Genomic DNA, 24,349 nt, shown 5'->3' on the forward strand with positions numbered 1-24,349 from the left:
TTTATGGCTTATGACTGTACGAGTAGGTATAATCGTCGTAACTTTAAAAAAAATGCTTCATGATCAACAGTTCAAGGGACATTCGTGCATACTTCACTCGGTAAAAATTTCAACTTCAAATCGACAAAATAAAATACGTCATTCTTCCCACGTACACTTTATTCTTTTTTACAACCAAAATGATTTTTCAATTCGGTCTGAAATTCTCAAAATTTTACATATCGCTAAAAAATGATAAGGACGACGATGATGTCACCACGAACTAAACAGTGTTGTTCAAACTCTCCCCGCCAATTTCGTTACGTTCTTAGAAATACCTTGAAAAAATTCCATTCATTACGGTTAATTTATCGATAACGTGATTGCGAACGGAATTACTCGATAAAATAGCTCGAATTAAAATTATCAAGTTGATTTAGTTGGTCGAATTCAGCAATACTGTAGCATCGCTTCGCGATACTCGCCTCAGTTCACTACAACACTGCATCATCTGGGTTCGTGAAATATAAAAAGGAATGATTATTAGTGTGATAATAAATTAGACGCGTGTTGTTTGCCTGTGTCGTTTATTCGGAAACCAGTTCATCAATATGTGCGGTAAGCCATTCACTTACTCTTAGTTTGATGCATCGCATCGTAGGTATGAGCTTTTATAACCATCTTTCGGTAGCTGCGAATACCGCCGAACTAGATCCAAATTTCACTCTTATCAGTACTTTATGTGAGAAGTAAACAAACCAAAAAGTATTCCTTGGTGGCAGTTTTTCTCTACAAAATCTGATGAAATTCGTTATGAATTTACTAATAATGTCGCGTATTTTGTTTTACGTATTTAATACTCGATTCATTCGCTGAATTTAATGGGTTTCGTTCGTGAAAGTGTGTAATTTCTAGAGAAAGCTTCGAAAGCCGATCGTACTCGAGCTTGTACTACATTTCATATTTTCCTATCAACACGAATATTCTTCGTATACTTCAGTCTTCAGTAAAGAAATTACATTTAGTACATTACAAAGAAGCCAAGTACTTTAAAAATACTGCGAATTTTTGGAGACAGTACCTAATCAAATCAATCATGAGCAGGAGCAGCAAAGCTTATCCTCAGATTGATTTCTTTTTCCCATTTCTGCATCATTGCTTGTAGTCCGGCATATGACAATAGGAGTAATTGCACCCCCCCGCCGCCGATCCTCCGGGACAACTTTTTTCTTAAAGGGGACATCCTAAGGAACATTTTAATGCAAAGTTGCCAAAAAAAAAGTTGGCCTTACTTACGAAATGGCGGCCATTTTGATTGACAGGTCAGCCGAAATCGCAGATTTTGCGTTTTAACATAGGACTTGCACAAACTTTTTCAAACTTTACAAAGGTAGATCGAAAGATCATGCAAAAATTTATCACCTGTCCAAATTTCAAGAGCTAAAGTGCGTTTTTCGATTTTTGGTGAATTTTTGAAAATTGAATTTAGGCCAAAAATGAGGGAAAAAATCAAAATTTTACCAAATTGACCAAGAAAGCTGAAATTTGGGATATACCCTATATTCGACATGCCAAATCGATTGGAAACGGTTTCAACCCGTTTTGAGCAGTTCTGGAGCCTCCAGCAGATTTTTGAAACTCGAAATTCCCACAAAATTCCATCAAATTGGAGTTGTAAAGCTAAAATTCATTCTAAAAACTAGTTTCAATGCACTACGAAGTACTGCAGGTGAATTTCAAGTTGTTTTGGAGCCTCCAGCGACTTTTTGAAAATTCCTGAAGCCTCCAGCAGATTTTTGACACTTTAAATTTTCACAAAATTTCATCAAATAGAGATGGAAAGCTGACATTTACTCTACACTCCAATTTTAACACCCTCTGAAAACGACTTCTGGTGGATTTCAAGTCATTTTAGAGCCTTCAACGACTTTTTTGAAAATTACTGGAGCCTCCAGTAGATTTTTGAAACTTGAAATTTCCCCAAAATGTTATCAAACCAAGATGGAGAGTCGAAATTCATTCTGCACACTAATTTCAATACGCTACGAAGTTGACTGCTGGTGAATTTCAAGTGTTTTTGGAGCCTCCAGCAACTTTTTGAAATGTTGTATGACGTTTTTTTGGAAAATTGAAATTTCCTAAAAGTTGCTGGAAGCTTCAAAACCATTTGAAACCACCATGTAGTCTGCGAAGTAAATTTCAGCTTGCCAACTCCATTTGATAAATTAATGTTGTGAAAATTTAAAGTCCCAAAAATCTGCTAGAGGCTCCAGTAATTTTCAAAAAAAGTCGCTGGTGGCCCTAAAATTACTTGAACCCACCTAAAGTCGTCTTCCGAGGGTGTTAAAATTGGAGTGTAGAGTAAATTTCAGCTTTCCATCTCCATTCGATGAAATTTTGTGAAAATTTAAAGTTTCAAAAATCTGCTGGAGGCTTCAGGAATTTTCAAAAAGTCGCTGGAGGCTCCAAAACAACTTGAAATTCACCTGCAGTACTTCGTAGCGCATTGAAACTAGTTTTTAGAATGAATTTTAGCTTTACAACTCCAATTTGATGGAATTTTGTGGGAATTTCGAGTTTCAAAAATCTGCTGGAGGCTCCAGAACTGCTCAAAACGGGTTGAAACCGTTTCCAATCGATTTGGCATGTCGAAAATAGGGTATATCCCAAATTTCAGCTTTCTTGGTCAATTTGGTAAAATTTTGATTTTTTCCCTCATTTTTGGCCTAAATTCGATTTTCAAAAATTCACCAAAAATCGAAAAACGCACTTTAGCTCTTGAAATTTGGACAGGTGATAAATTTTTGCATGATCTTTCGATCTACATTTGTAAAGTTTGAAAAAGTTTGTGCAAGTCCTATGTTAAAACGCAAAATCTGCGATTTCGGCTGACCTGTCAATCAAAATGGCCGCCATTTCGTAAGTAAGGCCAACTTTTTTTTTTGGCAACTTTGCATTAAAATGTTCCTTAGGATGTCCCCTTTAAGAAAAAAGTTGTCCCGGAGGATCGGCGGGGGGGTGCAATTACTCCTATTGTCATATGCCGGACTTTTCTTTATTCGGAAAAACAACCAAGCATTTGCTGCTTAGTACTTGGACCAATCAAATTCTCATATTAAAACTCATTTCGCGGCTTTACGAAAACAAAAATAATTACTGTAGGAGTTAAGATACACCTACACTGTGCTAAAAAAGTGCAGTACCTACACCAGTTGTGATACGATACGTGTACGTGTCATAAATGTAATAATGCAATTACATAAGGTCAATGTCATCTTAATACTGGACTGGATTGGACGTTCACTTCACTGTTCCGTTTCTACACAACATAACACTATTTCTCGCATAAAATCCATTAACCAATCTTCTTACCTGTAACAACAAAAACAACATACTGGTACATTAATTAAACAATCATAATCGATGACTTACTTTGTACATAATAAATGCATCTTAAATCTACCCCACCTTTAAAATATGCAAAAATAATTACGTAATAATACTTTCTAAATACTCGAGTTTAAAGTTGCTGTAGGAAGTCAAAATGAAGTAGGTAAGTGTGATAATATGCGAAGGAAAAAACGAAAAAAAAATTACCCATGGGTGGTTGGGTACTCCCCTCTCATGAATAATTATCTAACTGGCTCGATTAAATTGTATTTTTGAATTAATTTCTCGGTATATGAAATAGGTACACTGGTACAGTCAACAGTGCTGCATTTCTAACGTGTACACGTATTATTTATAGAACTAGTTTTTTTTTTTTTTTACTTTTTTAATCGAATTAATTATAACGACTCGTTAAATGTCTGCTGATTTGATTTTCTGATAACGTATCGTTAAAAAAAAAGTATCACGAATTAATTCGAGCAAATCTCCGTGTAATGTAAGGTGAATCGATTTTCTTTCCCCTTGTACCACCCACTCGACGTCGAATTTTTATCGTGGGGGTCGTTTAGTTCAAATTTTTATCTTCGTACACATTTATATAGATATAGGTACTCGTAGCTATGCAGATTTAATCGATGAAAGTAGGCAAAAGGCCAAAAATTCATCAACGCAAATCCGGGAAAGTGACGATAATGGTTATAAAAAAAATTCTCGTACGTGTCAGCAGCATTTATACGATCTACATAATTGTAATTTCCCACCAGCGGCCAGCGAGTTATCTCTTCAAAATTAGATGATAACATTTTGTAATTATACGTAGGTAGCTTTACTTTTACTCACGTCGAATTCGAATACATGTTCGCGTTAGTGAAATGTCAACAAAAATTTTCCAGTCGAGTTACAACTTCTCAATTCCCTCGCTCAACAATTTGAATTTTGATTACCTACATATTTCAATCTCAAGAGAAACGTTGATGAGTTCTTCATAGAGTAAATTTTGATCGAACGAGTTCAACTTTGAAACATAGGTAAGGTACCAAGTTGAGAACTTTTTCAAATGAATATTCAAGTATGTACTAGGTATCATTTTTCACTGAAGATTTGGAATCGTGATCAAATTTTTCGGTGCGAACAAACTCGATTTATGGGGATTGTTGAAATTTTCGAATAAGAGATGCTGGCGCAGTTTTGAAAATCACTCTTTAAAAATTTTTAAAGGATTGAGTTGAACGTGATGGCGAAAATACAATTTTCACACGAATACCCTGCGTCAATCCTCCCATCGAACCCTAACCCCCCCCCACTCCTGAAAAAAATTGGCCACATTTACGCACGAAATTGTTTGAACTAATTCATCACAAGCCAAAATTCCAAGTGCTAAAGTACATTTTCCGATTTTTGGTGAATTTTTGAAAATAAAATTTAAGCCTAATGGGGGAAAAATTAAAATTTTACGAAATTGACATTTTGGATATGGCCAATTTTCGACCAGCCACATCGATTGAAAATGGTTTCAAACCGTGTTGAGCAGTTCTGGAGCTTCCAGCAGATTACTACAAAATTTCATCGAATGAAGTAGGAAATCCGAAATTCACGCTGCACTCCAACTTGAAACACGCTATCAAGTCGACTGCAGGCGAGTTCGAGTCATTTTGGAGCCTCCAGCGGCTTTTTGAAAAAATCTCGGAGCCTCCAGCCTTTGTTTCAAATGAAATCAACTTCATTTTTTGCAATAGGCAGCATTGCTGCATTTACAAAGTCGACTTATTTGCAAACAAAGATACATAAAAAAATGAATAATAAAATGAAATAAAATGAAATAAAAATATGAAATTAATGCGCCATGTGCAGCATTATAGAGGTGTAGGATCAGCACAGATATTTAAATAAACGCCATCAATAAAAATAATGGAAACTTAAAAAAAAAAACATAATTGCAATTATAGACACTGGACCTGCGGAATAAGACAACCAACTACAGGCCGAGGGGAACTGAAACGGTAAAGAAAAATTGAGTAACGCCAATTTATCCCGCTGGGTGCTGTTGGCTGCGCTGTACTTCAATCTGCAGGCAACGGGGAAAAGGAACGGTGGTGATATTTTGTGTAGTGTCAATTTCTCCCACTGTATGCTCACTGCTCTTGGCTGCGCTGTATTTTACAAGTAATTGGTTCAAGAATTTGACAACAGCACAGCCAAGAGCACCCAGAGGGATAAATTGGCGTTACTCAGGATATTTGGCCAAGATGGCTGCCAGTTGGTTGTCTTTTACGCAGGTCCAGTGTCTATAATTGCAATAAATCAGAAAAAAATACAGTCTAAAAAATTGAGATAGTTATTTTGTACATTTATAAAGATTCTTAGAATTATTTACAACATCATAAAATTATTGATTACACAAAAAAGTCAAAAAGAAACAATCAGGGATGCGATGATACCCGATATATCATGATATTTATCGATATGTATCAGATCAGTAGTGTATCGATACGTATCGATCCAAACTTGATACTGAGCTTTTGAATTTTGTTTGTTTTTGGCTTTTTTTATCTGTGAAAGTTTTGGCATTTCAGCCAACTTTTTAAGCTAAATAAACAAACAAAAGTATCATGATATTTATCGATACGTATCATGATATTTTCAGAAGTATCGATACCGTATCGATACGGTATCATCGCATCCCTGGAAACAATGATACTGTATAATGTATAAATAATCAGGACTATTGAAGATGATAAATCAAAAATTCAAGGAGTTGCTGAAAGTTCAATTTGTAATGCACTCAGTTATGTAACAGCGTCCATATACTCATCTATTGAATAGGATGCTTTTTTTAGCAGCCATTTTTTCAGAGTTTTAGAAAATAATTTTTTGCAATTGATAATTTTGATTTCATTTTGAATATTGTTATAAATTTTTGCAGCCATGAAGTCTATACTAGCTTGGTAAAATTTAGTCCTGAATTGTGTGCTATGTAGTTGTTGGCTATTTCTATGACTATGTTGAGAGGTATGTAATTTTACTATGCCCTTCTTCACAATTTGGGCTATCAGATATATGTATAAGCAGGGTAAGGTTAAAATTTCATTTGAAAGAAAGAGATTCTTACATGATTCTGTAACTTGTATTCGATAGATGATTCTAATTGCTTGTTTTTGTATTACAAAAATTCTCTGCATAAGACTGATATTAGCGTCCCAAAACACCAAGCCATATGCCATATTAGACTGGAACAATCCATTATGCCATTTTTAATGTTTGCACATTGGTGACACCTTTTAATTGCCAAAGAAGATAATTTATTGATGATAATTTTCCAGCTAGATAGTCTACGTGATCAGTCCATTTTAGACTGGAGTTGATGTATACTCCTAAAAATTGTAGACATTCAACTTTAGTAATAGGCAGCGTCAAATTTAAATTTCGTATGCTGTGACCAAAATATATTAGGTTTGTTTTCTCAACATTTAATTTCATTTTATTTTTTCTGAACCATATTACCAAATCATCCACAACCTGCTGTACTGAGACACCCATATTCATAGGAATCAGTGCTGTAGTGTCATCTGCAAATAGGATCAAGTTACTCCTTACATTTTTTGGAAGGTCATTATTGACCCCTGAGTAACGCCTTGCTCAACTGGATATTGTTCAGAGAAATGGTATTCTCCATTTATATCTTCTGTCTTAACAATTTGAGTTCTATTTTTGAGAAAGGATATGGTCCAGTCCCAAAGCCACCCCTCTAATACCATAATTTTCTAGTTTACCTCGCAATATTTTATGATTAATCATATCAAATGCTTTTGAAAGATCGCGAAATAACCCTATAATGTCATTTTCCAAGATATTGTGAATAAGGTGATAAATGGCACCATTTGTATTTTTGTTTTTGCAAAACCCATATTGGGAGCTGTGTAACAAATTATTATCACTGAAAAAAATTGATATACATTTATAGAATAAGCTTTCTAGAACTTTGGAAAACACTGATGTTATAGAAATGGGTCTGTAGTTAAGTTATTCATGGCACTTCTATCACCCTTTTTGAACACAGGTGTCACGATATTGACCTTAAGGATATCAGGGAAGGCTCCTTCCTGGACAGAGTATGCTTTGAAATGTTCCTTGGGATGTCTACTTCAAGAAAAAAGTTGTCCCAGATGATCGGTTTGTGGTAGAGGGGGGTGGTGTAATAATTATTCCTATTGTCATGTACTGGATCATATGTATACTTATTTCGGTTTTTCAAATCACTAGCCTAAAATTCTTCTAGTCTAAATCTAGCTACCTTTGAGGAATCCGTTTCAAGAATCTCGTATATACGATTAAATTTCGAAACACGATCTGGATCAAATGGAATGGTTTTTGGGAGTTAATTACAAGGTAGTCCGAATTCTAATGTAGGTACATACAATCATACAACGCATTTACCACAAATATACGTTTACGTCCTGGTTTATTCGATGCTGATGCTATACGGACGTATAAATGAACTAGATGCACTTCGCTTTTGCACGAAATACATACCTACGTGTAGGTAGAAATACATAATACGAGTATACCTAATGCAGTACGTAGACCGACGAACGTAATACGAGATAGGTAAATGTACGAGTAGGTAGATACATCGTACATATATCATGCGAGTACATCAAATCACTTTGACAGCATTGCCCAATGGTTTTTGCTTTCACCTCGAGATATACTCGTACACGTATGTGCAGTGTGTACCATGTACCTATACTTATACCCGTACGATTGATGGAACTAGTAGAAAAAAAATTGTTTTGCATACACGAATAGGTACCTACATTTATATAAAATGCGATGACATGAAAAATTTTTCAATCGATTATTTGACACGGTGTTCGAAAATGTGGAAAATTACGTAACGTCGTCGTCGTTTTTTCTTCTCTCCATATTGTAGCCGTACGTACGCTCGTGTTTTTTCCTCAACAGGTCTCGAATAAAAAAACTCTACCTACTCGTGCATTATTTTTGCTGCCATACTGTACGTAATCCGCGTACTTACACGTAGTATATTCGAGGGTATCGCAAAAAAACAAAAAAAAATCCAGAAAGAAAAAATACCGGCTCGGCTCGGCTCAACATTAGCTTTTAAAATATTAAGTTAGCTCGCAGCCGTACGAGTATAATACCTACTCGTATAGGCTACAACATATGTGGTATTTGGCAGGCTCGAGGATTCGGGCTTTGCAGGGTTAAACTGGGTTACTCTTACTTTATTCGTTTGCGATTGTTTTACTCCAATTTAGCCACCTCCGTCACTCTATACGAGCATTCGTCGTGTAATTGTGCGAGTACACAGCCCAACTCAGCCCACCTACCTACGTAACAAGAGAAAAAAAGCTCCAGTCAGAGCCCCAACTATACAACTGGCCTACTGCGGAAAAACTCTTAATGATCTCACTTGTTTAGGGGATATAAATTCAATTTTTCATCTTTGCTACGTCGAGTCGCGAGCTGTAGTACTCGTACGGCTTTAGAAATTTTCATTCCTCCGCCTCCGCCTCTTGCTCGCTGCTTCACGTTTAGCTTCACTTTAAAGATTATACGTTTACGTACTTTATTATAGCGGAGAAGTTGGAGATTAAAATTCATATTCTCGTCAAATGACACGGTATGCGTTCAAGACGAGACCGCAACAGACCGCTTTGCGCCTCTACTCAGTACTCCTACTCACTCGCGCCTTCTGACGATGTGTATTCGCTATTTCGCTCGCGAACAAAATAAATTACAAACTGTATTCCAAGTGTAAACATTTTGACGTTAAATGATAACATGGTTTTTAAACCGTTACTTTCGACGCCGATGCCGAAACCGACGCCACCGGCGCGACACCCCCTCACCGCATCCCTTAACTTACGACTTTTGCTGCAGCAAAAGCTCATTATCTTTACGTATCTATTAAATAGTGATTAGTTATGGCAGAGAAAGGAAAAAATATTCAAGGCCAGTTGGCCAACCAAGCACATTTTCATAACATTGTGAGACAGAGTAGTCCATTGGAAAACTGCAATTTTAAGTGTTAGTTATAATCTGCATTTCATTACAGAAGCATGAAATTTGGTCTGAGACAAAAGGACATCGAAAAGGAATTTTTAAATCCGGGAGACATACCGAAAAGCTCCCCTTTTTTCAAAATTTGTCAATCTGGGCCTTCTTGCGAGGTCATTTTCAGTCAAGAAACATTCAAATTTGAGGCACTCCTCCCCCTCGTCTCTTGAAAGTGAAGACATATATGAACTGAGTGGGATTAAATTACAATATTAAAACGACCCCACGAACGAGCAAATAACCAAATTTTGAAAAATGAGGAACCAATCCCCCTTCACTTTGAGCCTTACTCTCTACAACCCTCTTATGGGGATCAGCGAATGCCTCCAGGGTTCAAAAAGTTTCTTAGACGTTTCAGTTCATCGTAGGAAATTTCGCGCTTCCATCATACTCGTAAAACGTAGTTTACTTACATTTCGCCACTGGACTATAAACTGAAATTTAAAACAGCTCGGCGTCAAATTTAATTATTTTGCTACGATAATTTTTCCACTTTCGCGAACACCTACCGTACTATGTACCTTGCAACTTTCCCTATACCGTTCACCGTTAACTTCATCTCACGCTGAGTGTAAAATTTACGCTGCTGCTGGATTTTTGGCGACTTCATTTTTAGTACCGTACAGTGCCTCGTTTTTCATTATATACGCCTTATTTACTCCAAGAGTAAATAAAAGCGTCTTCTCGTTAATTTTTTTTCACAGATGGATTTACTTCGCACCTTTGAAAAAAAATACCAAAAGGAAATCTGTTTTAAATTGGATTTCGCTAAATTCTCGCGCGAGGTTTTTTTTTTTGTTTACTTTTAAAATGTAATTTCAAAGAATGTAGGCAGGTAATCTTAATCCACTCACGTACATTTGGAAAATTGGTTTCAACAATTTTTTTAAAAATTAGAACGCGTGTAATTTGGAAACAGTATTACGAATATATGAGAACTCGTGGCGAGTTGGAAGGGACAGAATTTGAAATGGCTCATTTGAAAAATTGGCGCTTTATTAATTTTTTAAAAATGATGTTATCGCGTAAAATTTTTGACTTACGAACTGATTGAGCGACGCACTAAAAATCTTGAAAACAATTCAAAACCATTTAAATCTGCTCTTTAGTTCATTCCATCATCCCAATTCGCTCAAGGCGAAAATAACAGTACACACCAAATTTCAGCATTCTCATTCAATTTAGTGAAATTTTCCGAAAATTCAACAAAAATCAGCATCTGAAATTTTGGCTGGTGACGTATTTTTATGCTCTTTCGATTTAACTTCGGGAAACTGAAATTTTTCGAAATAACTTTTTTAAACCGATAGGATATTAGAAGAAATCCGAAAAAAATTCATCAATTCGTACTTCATAATTATAATGTTCTATTTTTATACTTGCAGAGTAGTCTGGCATATGACAATAGGAGTAATTGAAGCCCCCCCCCCGACGCCGATCCTCCAAGAACACTTTTTTCTTAAAGGGGACATCCTAAGGAACATTTTAAAGCAAACTTGCTCAAAAAAAGCTGGCCTTACTTTCAAAATGGCGACCATTTTTATTGACAGGTCAGCCGAAATTGCAGATTTTGCGTTTCAACATAGGACTTACACGAAATTTTTCAAACCTTACAAAGGTAGATCGAAAGATCATGCAAAAATTTATCACCTGTCAAAATTTCAAGTGATAAAGTGCGTTTTTCGATTTTTGGTGAATTTTTGAAAATCCAATTTAGGCCAAAAATGAGGGAAAAAATCAAAATTTTACCAAATTGACCAAGAAATCTGAAATTTGGGATATACCCTATTTTCGACGTGTCAAATCGATTGGAAACGTTTTCAACCCGTTTTGAGCAGTTCTGGAGCCTCCAGCAGATTTTTGAACCTCGAAATTCCCACAAAATTCCATCAAATTGGAGTGGTAAAGCTGAAATTTATTCTAAAAACTAATTTCAATACGCTACGACGTACTGCAGGTGAATATCAAGTCGTTTTGGAGCCTCCAGCGACTTCTTGAAAATTCCTGAAGCCTCCATCAGATTTTTGAAACATTAAATTTTCACAAAATTTCATGTAATGGAGATGGAAAGCTGACATTTACTCTACACTCCAATTTTCAACACCCGCTAAAGACGACTTATGGTGAGTTCGAGTCATTTTAGAGCCTCCAGCGACTTTTTTGAAAATTACTGGAGCCTCCAGTAGATTTTTGAAACTTGAAATTTCCTCAAAATTTCATCAAACTGAGAAGGAGAGTCGAAAATCATTCCGCAAACTAATTTCAATACGCTACGAAGTTGACTGCTGGTGGATTTCAAGTCGTTTTGGAGCCTCCAGCGACCTTTTGAAAGGTTGTAAGGCGTTTTTTTGGAAAATTGAAATTTCCTAAAAGTAGCTGGAAACTTCAAAACCATTTGAAACCACCATGTAGTCTGCGAAGTAAATTTCAGCTTGCCAACTCCATTTGATAGATTAATGTTGCGAGAATTTCAAGTTTCAAAAATCCACTGGAGGCTCCAGTAATTTTCAAAAAGTCGCTGGAGGCTCTAAAATAACTTTAACTCACCTGAAGTCGTCTTCAGCAGGTGTTAAAATTGGAGTGTAGAGTAAATTTCAGCTTTACAACTCCAATTTGTTGGCATTTTGTGGGAATTTCGAGTTTCAAAAATCTGCTGGAGGCTCCAGAACTGCTCAAAACGGGTTGAAACCGTTTCCAATCGATTTGGCGGGTCGAAAATAGGGTTTATACCAAATTTCAGCTTTCTTGGTCAATTTGGTAAAATTTTTATTTTTTCCCCTCAATTTTGGCCTAAATTGGATTTTCAAAAATTCACCAAAAATCGAAAAACGCACTTTAGCACTTAAAATTTTGACAGGTGATAAAATGTTTCTTAGGATGTCCCCTTCAAGAAAACAGTTGTCCCGGAGGATCGGCGCCGGCGGGGGGGGGGGGTGCAATTACTCCTATTGTCATATGCTGGACTACAATTATTGTAGATGATGGCCGTACTCAAAAGTTGTAATGCCGCCCCCCCTTCACATCCAAAAAGAATTGATTTTCGTCTCATTTGTTCAATAAGTCTTCTGTTTGATCCAAAATTATCAATAAACAAAAAATCCAGTTCTGTTTTTTTGTCAAACTTGCTAAGGTTCTGGGTTTTCATTTCGCAAAATTTGCTCAAGTCCATAAGCGTCAAGGAAAAAATGTCAAAATGCGTCAATTTCTAGCAAAATAGTCAACAAAGGTCCTTTTTGGAACCATTGTCAAAAAGTGTCTATTTTTGTTAAGATTGTCAAACAAAAATCCTGTTTTTTTAACCAAACTTTCTAAAAAAGTTCTGTTTTTTTTTCGAATTTGTCCAAGTCAAAAAATGTTCAAAATTGTCAATTTTTGTCAAAATGATCATGAAGTACCTAGGTATCCATTTTTGGCACGATTGTCAAAAAGTGCTCGTTTTTGTCAAAATTGCCAGGAAGTGTTCATTTTTGGTAACATAGTAAAAAAGATCCAATTTTTGGCAAAACTGTTCAAAAAAATCCTGTTTTTGCTCAAATTTTTAGAGTGTCAATTATTGTCAATTTGACCAACACTGTAACAGTTGTACTCGATATTTTCTCGTCAAAATTCTCAAGAAGTAGGTATGTTTTTGATAAAATAGTCGAATAGTCATGTCATGATTTTTCCCAAAATGGCAAAAAAATTTGTGCTTTTTTTGCCAAAACGTACAGAAAGCGTTCATTTTTGCCTTGCTTGCCTAATAAGTCCTTTTTCGATTCAAAGTTTGCCAAAGAAGTCCGGTTTCATATGCTTAAAACTTTATTTTTTCGTCAAATTCAAGTTTTTTCAGTTTTTGAATAAATTTTTTGATTTTTTTGGAATTTTTTTATGGGGGTTCTTCTTAGACACCAGTGTCCCCGCCTACCACCACAAAAAAAACCTCTTATTTGAATGTATCACAAAATTAGAAACGTAATTTTTTTATTTCAACTTTTCCACTCGCATTTACGTACAACAATTTCTAACCAATTTTCAAAAACACCATTTTTCAGTCAACTCCTATTTCCCTCTGATTCCTCTACATCCAAAAATATAAAAATTCGCCATTTTTCTCCACGTGAACAACGGTGAAACAATAATTTAAAAAAATTTCCAATACCAAAACGAAACGACAAACACATCCACCGAAATAAATAGTATCGGAGAAAACAAAAAGTGAAATACAAAGCTAAAAACTAAATAGACGATGGCAAAGCAAGCAGGTACTAGATATTTGGGAATATACTCGTGGGTAAATGTACCGGGGGGGGGGGGGTGTAGTAGGCATGCTTACTCTGTGCCTTTAGATGTAAGGGCTTATGTGACGCGTGTGTAGTGTACTCGAACAAAATTCAATTTCTTCAAAGCCGTCACAAATCTGCCGCTGGCAGCTTTTTTGGGTGAATTTTTTTTCTATCCATTTTTATCATTTTACGCTAAGATGGTTATTACATGTTAGGCGACGCACTTCGCTTAAATAAATTTCCGCGTACATATTTTCTCAATTCGCTAACGCAAAAAGCGATGAGGCTTTTTGCCTGTATATCGTAGCAGGTTACGTTCAAATCCAAAGGTGGCATGGCATACACATTATCGGTAGTCGTATCTATCATTTTTATGTCTGATGGTTGCTGGGGCATGATAGCGAGTAGCGAGTACATTCGATTAAATCCCGATACGCCCTTTTACAATTTTTGCTATACGAAAACGAAAAACTGGAATGGTTGCATCAAAAGTGGTGACCACTTATCGTTCGTTTCCTACGTACTAATACTTTTGAAAAAATTGTACACCAGTTTCAGAGTGACCAAGGAACCCAAAACTGGCAAAAACGAACTTTTTTTTTTCAAAAATGACACTACTTTGAGGACTTTTGGCTTAGTTGCCTTAGTTTCCTGAAAAGAGGGGGAGCTCAAAATTTTTCCACGTAGTCTTCAATTCAGAATGAACTTCTTCGCCCATTTTCGTCCAAATCTAGGACATTTTTTTTTTTGTTCTACATAAGTATATCATCGAAAGGTTCATATTTTGCCAACAGCCTAGAGGTATGTCATGTTGTACTATACATTTCAAATCGAAGAAGCTGGATTATTTTGAAAATATTATCGGTTGTAACTCATCAAGACGTTAAAGGGTTAATTTGTTGCAATTTTTTTCAAAATTTCATAACAGGTGTAAAGGTAGATTCACTCCACGCCACGTTTCAGGTACTCTAAGTAAGTTGTGGATTATGTCTGGCTAAAATCAATCGAGCATCGAATTTCATTAAATCCATACGACGACGAAGACACAGCCGCGCGAATAACGTTTAACAATTTACTCGAGCAATAATTTTCTTCTTCAGTTATTGCTGGCAAAGAACCAGTTCCAGCATTGAATGTTGATGTGTAAATACAGCAGCAGAAGAAGCATACATTATTCATTGTACACTATACAGGTGGAGACTTAGTAGAGGAAGGATACATATAGGCATACGTGGTACGCGTACTTTGACAGGCGCCGCTTCTCTTTTTCTGCGACTATACGAAAGCTAATTTACAAGTTGAAATTTTGATCACTCGTTTAATAGTTGCAAACAACTCCGATATTATGTAATTTTAAAGAAACTTTAAATTAACCTATAACTTGCAAATACAGAAACGTCGGAAAGCTTTTAAACTTTATGATAAATACCGCATCGAGGAAAGGAGCCGAGAGGCGTCAGCTGCTCGCTCCATGCTCCATGCCCCATCTTGTTCGTCAAAAAATCTATTGTTCGAATATAAGTTTTCGGCTGCGTCGCTTTCGCTATCGCTGTCGCTGCCTCTGTCTCTGTCGCGCCAAAACCAAAGCCAAAGCGACTTAGACGAGAAACGAAACAAATCTTTATAATATACGAGTAACGCGCAATCCCCGGCTTCGTCTTTTATACGCTGCTAAAGCCGAGTCGACGAATTTTTCTACCACCGTAATACCTATTACAACATTCAATTTTCTAAAATCTCGCCGAATACTCGAATAAAAGCTGCCACCATCGTATATGAAATTCTTCATTCAACCTGTACACTGTATAGGTAGATATAAAAAGTACATATACCATACAAAAACATTTTCCTCTCGCGTCTCGACGACCTAATCGCTCAGTCGCTCTCACACATCAATAACATCTTTACAGCAGATAGAGCTACATACAAATACAAGAATACTTAAAAATAGCGAATTAACTTTTCGCTATACGATCGTGTAACTCGCAGATTATTACATATAGGTAGGACCAAATAATGGCGACGAGAGACGCCTTTTTCCTCCATTTAATATAAGTAAATAATAATGAACACGCGACCGTTTTTGTGAAAAGCTACAGAAAAAAAAAAACGTAAACGAAAAAAAAAGCTTCCTGAAAATGAAAAAACGAAACAGACAAAATAGATGAAATTTTTATTTACGAAAATATTTTTTTTCCAGCTAAACGTTGTTGCGACTTTTTTTTCTTCTTCAACGAAACGATTTCGTTATGAGACGACGAGTAATGGATGAGAATTGAGAAAAGGGAAAGAACGACTTTTTTTCCTCTCTTTTTTCGATTCGACCGTTGTTTTTCATTTTCAAATAAATTATAGCCTATTATATGAATTGCGCTATCGAAGCTAACTCTTCTTTCGCTCGCAAAAAAAAAAAAAAAAAAAAAAAAACAGTAAAAGAAAATACAATGACACGACAGAATTTTCTGCAGAACTCATTACGTTATAGCAATGAACGAAAAGTTTCCAACTCCTTCGATGATACTATTAAGCACTTCTAATTTAAGGTGAAATGAATCGTTCGTGAATGATAATGATGATTTAGATCATACGATTTCAATTGATTGCAAATCCAACAAATTATCCTTCATATCCTCGATTCGTTCACAAACTAAACTTACCCTGCTGGCTGCTTTGAACGAACTATTCCAGATATTGGAGAAACGTAAATCGAACGAGGGACCTTATGAACTACATAAATTAAAAAATGAAAAAAATCAAAAAACTCGAAATTTTATTCTGCGTTGCAAAACTGAAAACATTCGAGTTTTAGTTTCCTGCAATTACGAATACCTTCCTCCCCCCCCCCCCAAAAAAAAAAGCTTTCAATTTTCAGTTTTTTTATTGTTTTAAATTTTAGCAAAAGTTGAACTGAAATTAAAAAACTGAAAGTGGAAAAATTTCAAATTGAATAATCGAAATTGAACTGAAACTAAAGTAAGTACAAAAATTAAAAACTAAAAAAAAATATTGACTCGACTAAAATTTTTTTGTTTTTTTTTTTAATTCTGGATTGTGAAAATGAAAAAATCGAAGCTTTAATTTTCATATTTCAATTTTTAATTTTTATTTTCACTTCTTCTCTTTTTACTATTTTCTTTTATTCATTTCACTTTGTTTTTTTTTTTTCAATTTTCAATTTTTTTTCAGTTCTGCCATTTTCAAGACTTTGACAAAAAATAATACAACTGAAATGAAAAGAAAAAAAAACAAATTTATAGCAAAAAACTTTGAGCTGAAAAAATTAAAAAACCAAGGTAAAAACTAAAACTGAAAAAAGCAAGTGAAGAATGAAAATAAAAAATTGGAACTTATTTTTTTTTAATTTTGTAATCCCATTTTTTTGACAATAAAATAAACGTTTTTCTGGGTACTACACGTAGGTACAAACTTTCTAAAAACATGACAAGAAATGGCAACTGTAAAAAATTGAAAACTGAAAACAGGTAATTTTTTAAAAAGAAGTTTCGGTTTTGATTTCTATTTTATTCCTCTGAAGTTCTAAATCTATTTTGGTTTCATTCCGGTTTCGTACTCTGTCGTTTTATTTTTCTTCGCGTTCTTTTTATAGCCAATTTATGCTACCTCCCCCACCCCCCTCCTATAAAAATACGAATTTGGAAATTTTCAACTCTCGATTGAGATAATTACTTTTCCATCTCGGACCATTCATTTCAACTATTAGACCAATTTTGCAACGTTTGCTCCTCCCTCTGTAGTCTGTACTGTGCCTAGTCTTACAGTTTGTTCGTGAGAAAATTTTCATTGGCAAAATTTAGTCGAATTGATCTAATACAAGCACGCTTAGAAACCTCCGCCCCTTGAACAAATATTTAGTCGCATTGCACGTTGAAAATTGAGACAAGAAATTATAAAATCTAGTTCCATTAATAAAATCAATGTATAAAAATGCGGCAAACGAAAAAGAAAAACAGTCATTATTGACACCGTAAACATGGAACGTTTTGTTTACTAAATGGATTACTTACGTAATTTAAAAACGTTGAGAATGCGAAATGACATTATAACCTAACGCTAAGTTGGTTTTCAATTTTGAATGATTCTCTTATTTTTATACTGGTCTACTTTTCCACAACACACAATGAATACTCGTATCACAAATAGTTCAGTCAGCAGTTCGCGTTAATGGTCGTTCGTCGATTAATAACCAGAGTCATGGCCACATTTACATAAACATGTACTTCGCATAGCCATCAGAAATGATCGCAGAAAAAATTTAAGCCATCTCTTCTTCTTCTACCACGGTTTCAAAAAATCTTAGTGCATGGTAAAAATTCGTGACAAATTGCAGAAGAAATTTCGCCTTTCTCTAGCTGCATTAATTGACGCGTACTACAGAAGTGCACGACTCGTATCTACAGGAATTTGTTGACCAAAAATCACAACCTTCCAAAATACTTTCAACCTCGCCCCCGGATCGATTTTTTTCATCATTTTTTTGGTTGGAAAATCGGACTTTCCACTTTTTTTCATTTTTCACTACGTTTTAAGCATCTAATGGGTGAAAATCACTACATTCACTATCGACTTTCAAAACTACCTTTTCACTATTTTCACCACCTGTAGACACTAGACACCCAAAAATGACCCCAAGGACAACCACATAACAAAATTTTGAAAAATGACGAATTCAACTCCCCTTTGAACTCTTTCTGTGATCTCCCATGGGACTCGACGAATGTCTGCTGTGCGTGAAAAACTCATTCTTGGGTCATTGTTCATCTAACACCAAATTTTGAGCTACTACATACTATCTTGAAACGTCGTCCACTTACATTTTGCCACTGGACTTGAGACAAAAACAAGAATCGCAACTTAAGTACTCGTAGTATGATGCTACGTGAGAATGTGAGAATTGAGTAAATCCGGCCCACCACGAAAGGCGATAGCGAGCTAATTTCAAATTCCTGCAGTACCGTTAGCACCCCTTTGCTTCTGAGTATAAGATGAGTAGTGGCAGTGGCAGTGGCAGTGGCAGCGCAGCCTAAGGATAAGGAATATCTCGTATATGTATGTATAGTGCAGTACGTATCTAGAGAAATATGTAATGTAATGTACATACTCGTAAGGTATACACGTCACGTGACGATACGCTCATAGTACCTACTCGTATTGTGTAAATTTGCACCCCGCGCCCCGGTTCGTTCGCCCACAACAGACGGTTATAAAAATTTACTGTGTAGATACGCGCGTATCATAACGATCGGAAATTTCCATCCTTATATCCTTATATATCCTAATATCCTTCTGGGTATACATTAAAAATAACGATAAAATGGCCGCTTGCTTGCGCGATATCATATTAAATTGCCGTATATACGTAATACGTAATACAATTTTTACCAAAAATTAACTGGCCGCTCGGGTATTAAAAATTTTACCTGACTGCCGGCTGTTGGCTGCTGGCTGCCGGTATATCCGCAAAACCATAATCGTAAGACCTTTGTACCTATATCTTTATCGAATAAAAGCGAAAAAAGCTTTTTGCAGCCTAAAATCAGCGTTAAATTCGATCGAGTTGGATTATCTACTTTTTTTCCCCATCTGAGTTTTTATTGCAACCTAGTACCTACCTGCGCATAAGGTAGGTACACGAGTCTATCTCATCATTTTCATGTGAGAGAAAATGATGTCTAAATCAAAGCACCTACAATCTACATACGAGTATTTGTAAAGTATACTGTAATGCTGTATAAGCAACAGCGCGAGCGAGCTAAACAACAGCATATCCAGAGGGAATCGTACCCCGCAATCACCATAACTGCTTCCAGAGCCATCTTCAATTCAAACCAGGAGGAAAAAAATTTCGCACGGTGTGTAACTGTGTACACGTAGCGCACACTGCGAGATAAAAGACACACGAATAATGAAGAAAAAACAAAAGAAAAATGAAAAAAAAAACCGCAGCCCCGTCGGGCTTCGACCACCTAGGCCGCCGCTTCATTCTGTTTATTATTTTTTCTTTCTTTCTATCTTTAAAAGACTTAAAATGTGAGCAAAGTTTTCGCCAAGTAGGTGCGTCGCTCGTTGTTGCGTTGCGACAAACGATCTATGTTGTACATAGTTGGAGTTTTCGACGAATATACGCCTCGCTTCGCCTCGGCTAGAGCAAAAAAGGAAATGAGCTGAGCAAGGGGTGAGGATGGAGAAAATTGCGTATTTAATTAGGTGAAAACTTACAACTCGCGTCGAAAGCAGATTTCATCTCGACACGTACTCGTACATCGTCTAACGCGCGTACAATTTAACATTTCTCTTCCTTTTGCATCTTACTACGTAAGATACCTACTATGGCAGGTATTTAATTCACCTTCCCCTCGCTCGAGAATTAAAACACACTAAAGGATGATTCTGCTTCAAGCAAGTAACCCAGTTTGAGCATACCGATACGGGAGCTTAAATAACGCCAAAATTACGTATATACAAACAAACATTGCTCTGAATACAACAAAATTGCATGGTATTGATGGAAAAATAACAAAATCAACGTGAAATCATTCAAAATGACGAAAAAAGTGATGACATAAATCATCAAAAATGAGCAAAATGAACAAGAGGTAGCCCTATAGGTATAAATCATCAATTCATCATTTGCAAATGACTTGGAAAATCATTAAAAGTTTCTGAAATCATGAAAAACTAGCTAAAATGTACACCAGATTGTGTAAAATATTTCTAAAAAAAGTTCAATTTCAATGTTTTCGAAAAAGTCAAAATCGACACCAAAATCGTTTAAAATTACGTGAATAAACCAAGAAAATATCACAAAAATTGCAAGATGCCTTACAAGATTTTAAAATGAAAAAGTAGGACTTGGGAAGAATTTTTTCAAACACATTTCGATTTTTTTATGAGGGATGAGGAAGGAAGGTTCAACATTTAACACGTCAGTTTTTCGCTTCTCATGTGGGGGAGGGGAAAGGGCTAAAAATATTTTTACTGGGATCCATTGCCATTTGTTTCCAAAAAAAGAAGTGAACCATTTTGCAACCATTCAATTACAAAATGCAAGATTTTTTACAATTTTTGGAAGCCAAGTGAGAATTTTCGCAATTTCAGGCATAAAAAAAATTATTGGCAAAAAGCGAGACTTGACAATTTTAGCAGCGAAAGAATTAAGGGCTTCTGGGCAATTTCATGACCAAAAACGCAACTTTTGGACAATTTGTGGAAAAAAATGAGTCTTAATTTTTTTTTTCAAAAAAACACAATTTTCAACAACGTTGCTAAAAATCAAATATCTTGGTTGATTTTTAAAAAAATCAGAATTTTTGATAATTCTTTGCAAAAAACAAAACTTATTTAGCAATTTTGGCAAAAATCAGGACTTTTTGAAAATTATTGGTGAAAAAATGACATTATTTTTAGCAATTGAGAGTACATAATTTTTGGGGGAAAAAAGGTGAAAAACTTGAGCAGAGTTTTTATTTAAAAATATGCAGCGAGAATATGACAATTTTAGCAAAAAGCAGCATAACTGACAAAAAAACACAATTTTCGCCCAATTTTGTTGAAAAAAAAAAAAAATAGTTTGACAGCTTTTGCTGAAAAGGCGAGACTTTGCAATTTTGCTAGAAAGCGAGAATTTTTATCAATTTTTGGCAGAAAGCAAGGCTTATTTGATACCCAAAATGAATAAATTCACCATTGTCCATTGTCATTACGAGTAAGAAATATAATTATCGCGAGGGGAAGACCCAGCCTGCTTGTAGCTAAACTATTACTAAATAATGTACTTGACTTGAGATGTGACGGTTGCATTGAAACGACCTTTTCTGTTTTCTTTTGCAGGAATCTTTGCTTACTTGAATTATCATATGCCAAAGAGTCGTAAAGAAATTCTCGATTTGTTGGTAACCGGTTTGAAACGACTTGAATACAGAGGATACGATTCTGCGGGTAAGTTGGATCTCTTTTGAATCGGTTTCATTTTGACTAGGCAAACGGTCGTGGTTTACAATTTTTTGACATCATCACTTCACTCGATTGAACGAAACGATGAAACAAAATGCTTGATCAGTAACTTCGAAGATGACGGTGAAAAATCTAAAACGACCTTTGAACGTTTAAACTATTCACTCGAGCAAACGTTCACTAGGAAATATTCTCAATGTTGACCTTGCCAAAAAAAAGTACCTACACCTACCCATTAGCTATTTCGCTTTAGGTTACCCATCTACACGTAATGTGTACAGCATTCACAATTTACGTAACAAATGCGATCGTATAAGTAGTGTACTAACAAAAGCATTTTCATTGTGATACTTTACAGGTTTAGCTTTAGATTCACCCGATGGCCATAACATAAATATAATTAAGAAATCGGGAAAAGTTGCAGCCCTCGAACAGCAAATTCTCGAAGGTAATTGAAGAACAGACTACAAATCGTCAGGGTAACCCCTGACGATTTGTTTTCATCGATGTAATCGAAACCTATAAATTGATTTTCTATTTTTGTAGATGAGGATAAAACCAACTTCGATATCATTGTGGCCTTTCACGTTGGAATAGCGCATACCCGTTGGGCTACTCACGGAGTACCGAGTGAGGTGAACTCGCATCCTCAGCGCTCCGATTCAGACAATTCGTTCTGCGTCGTTCACAACGGAATCGTCACCAATTACAAGGAACTTAAAGCTTTTCTCATCCGCAAAGGATACGAATTCGAATCGGATACCGATACCGAAGTCATCGCGAAATTAGTCCATCATATTTACAAACAGCACCCGTCCTACTGTTTTCGAGAACTTGTTGAACAAGTTATACAACAACTGGTAAGTAGTAGGTACTTGAACCGTGGTCAATTCAACTAAAACTTATATTACTCGTACACTATCGTACATATGTATTATCGAATTGTACTCGTATTTGCTCGGCGTAAGCCGTAAATTCACAACTAGTGTGAATGGCGCTGGCGGATGCGTGTCAATCACCCAAACTGTCCTACAAAAAAAAGTGCCCACCGGGTGCTTACTACTGCTTATACTACGAGTGCTAACTACTCGTATGCGATATGCAATGTTATTCGGCATCAATAATATGTAAAGTCATGCATGCCGATGTCACGTTCACACGTGTGATCATCTATTCATAAAAGTCACTCTTATAAAGTACGCATCTCTCTTTCCAAGGTATAAAATTCTTCCACATTCGACGAGCTGCCAAAAATTCACTTCCAATGGCTACTGCTTTCGAGCGATGATTCGTCGGTGATCATTTTCGTCTCGCTTGACAGCATCTTGGAAGTTGGAATCGACCACAAGTCATTTTTTAAAACGTAGAAATCCTGAAAATTACTTTTGAAAACAGAACATCAAAAAAACGTTTTCAGCTTACTCGTTTTCAAATACTCGTTGGTTCTTTCATTTTTAAAAATATGTACATAACTAATAACGGAAGGAAAAAATGATTTTTTAAAAATTTTTCATTTGCAAAATTGGAAGTTATAAGTTGACAAATTATGAATTAAACAGTCAAGAAAAATTAAGAATTTTGACCCCCCCCCCCCAAAACAATAATTCAAGTAATCAAAAAAGTGACAAATCATTTAAATGCACAAAAAGTCACTGAAAAAAACAGAACTTGCCGTGTTTTATTAAAATCTAAAAATTCAACTAGATATAGTGCCAAAAAAGTTGATTTTGCAACTTTTAGATAGAGAAAATCATTTTTCATTTTGACCATTTGGGGCGGCAAAGTAAAAATTTTGCAATTTCAGGAAAAAAGTTGGACTTTTAGCAATTCAGCAAAAAAAGGTTTTTTCAGCAATTTTTGGCAAAAAACTACACATGAGAACAAATTTTTGGGAAAGAGTGAGATAGTACGGCATATGACAATAAGAGTAATTGCACCACCCCCCCCCCCCCCCGCCGATCATCCGGGACAACTTTTTTCTTGAAGGGGACATCCTAAGGAACATTTTAAAGCAAACTTGCCCAAAAAAAGTTGGCCTTACTTACAAAATGGCGGCCATTTTGATTGGCAGGTCAGCCGAAATCGCAGCTTTTGCGTTTCAACATAGGACTTGCACGAAATTCTTCAACCCTTACAAAGGTAGATCGAAAGATCATGCAAAAATTTATCACCTGTCAAAATTTCAAGTGCCAAAGTGCGTTTTTCGATTTTTTGTGAATTTTTGAAAATCTAAGTTAGGCCAAAAATGAGGGAAAAAATCAAAATTTTACCAAATTGACCAAGAAAGCTGAAATTTGGGATATACCCTATTTTCGACGTGCCAAATCGATTGGAAACGGTTTCAACCCGTTTTGAGCAGTTCTGGAGCCTCCAGCAGATTTTTGAAACTCGAAATCCCCACAAAATTCCATCAAATTGTAGTTGTAAAGCTAAAATTTATTCTAAAAACTAATTTCAATACGCTACGAAGTACTGCAGGTGAATTTCAAGTCGTTTTGGAGCCTCCAGCGACTTTTTTGAAAATTACTGGAGCCTCCAGTTTCATCAAACTGAGGTGGGGAGTCGAAATTCATTCTGCAAACTAATTTCAATACGCTACAAAGTGGACTGCTGGTGGATTTCAAGTCGTTTTGGAGCATCCAGTGACTTTTCGACTTTCCACCTCA

The 24,349-nt window shown here is 35.8% G+C and overlaps 1 protein-coding gene across 2 annotated transcripts in view; it reads left to right on the plus strand.

Moving 5' to 3' along the window:
- Window positions 1-418: 418 nt before the first annotated feature.
- Window positions 419-24,349, plus strand: part of LOC135842642 (glutamine--fructose-6-phosphate aminotransferase [isomerizing] 2-like) — a 36,728-nt gene continuing 12,797 nt past the window's right edge. For both annotated transcript variants that reach the window (XM_065360193.1, XM_065360194.1), the window contains exons 1-4: window positions 419-597; window positions 21,561-21,668; window positions 22,042-22,131; window positions 22,230-22,543. In XM_065360193.1, coding sequence (XP_065216265.1) covers window positions 591-597; window positions 21,561-21,668; window positions 22,042-22,131; window positions 22,230-22,543 — 519 coding nt within the window. In that variant the 5' untranslated portion in view covers window positions 419-590. The remainder of the gene's footprint in view (window positions 598-21,560; window positions 21,669-22,041; window positions 22,132-22,229; window positions 22,544-24,349) is intronic.

The sequence above is a fragment of the Planococcus citri genome, chromosome 4, assembly GCF_950023065.1.
Source record: "Planococcus citri chromosome 4, ihPlaCitr1.1, whole genome shotgun sequence".
Lineage (NCBI taxonomy): Eukaryota > Metazoa > Arthropoda > Insecta > Hemiptera > Pseudococcidae > Planococcus > Planococcus citri.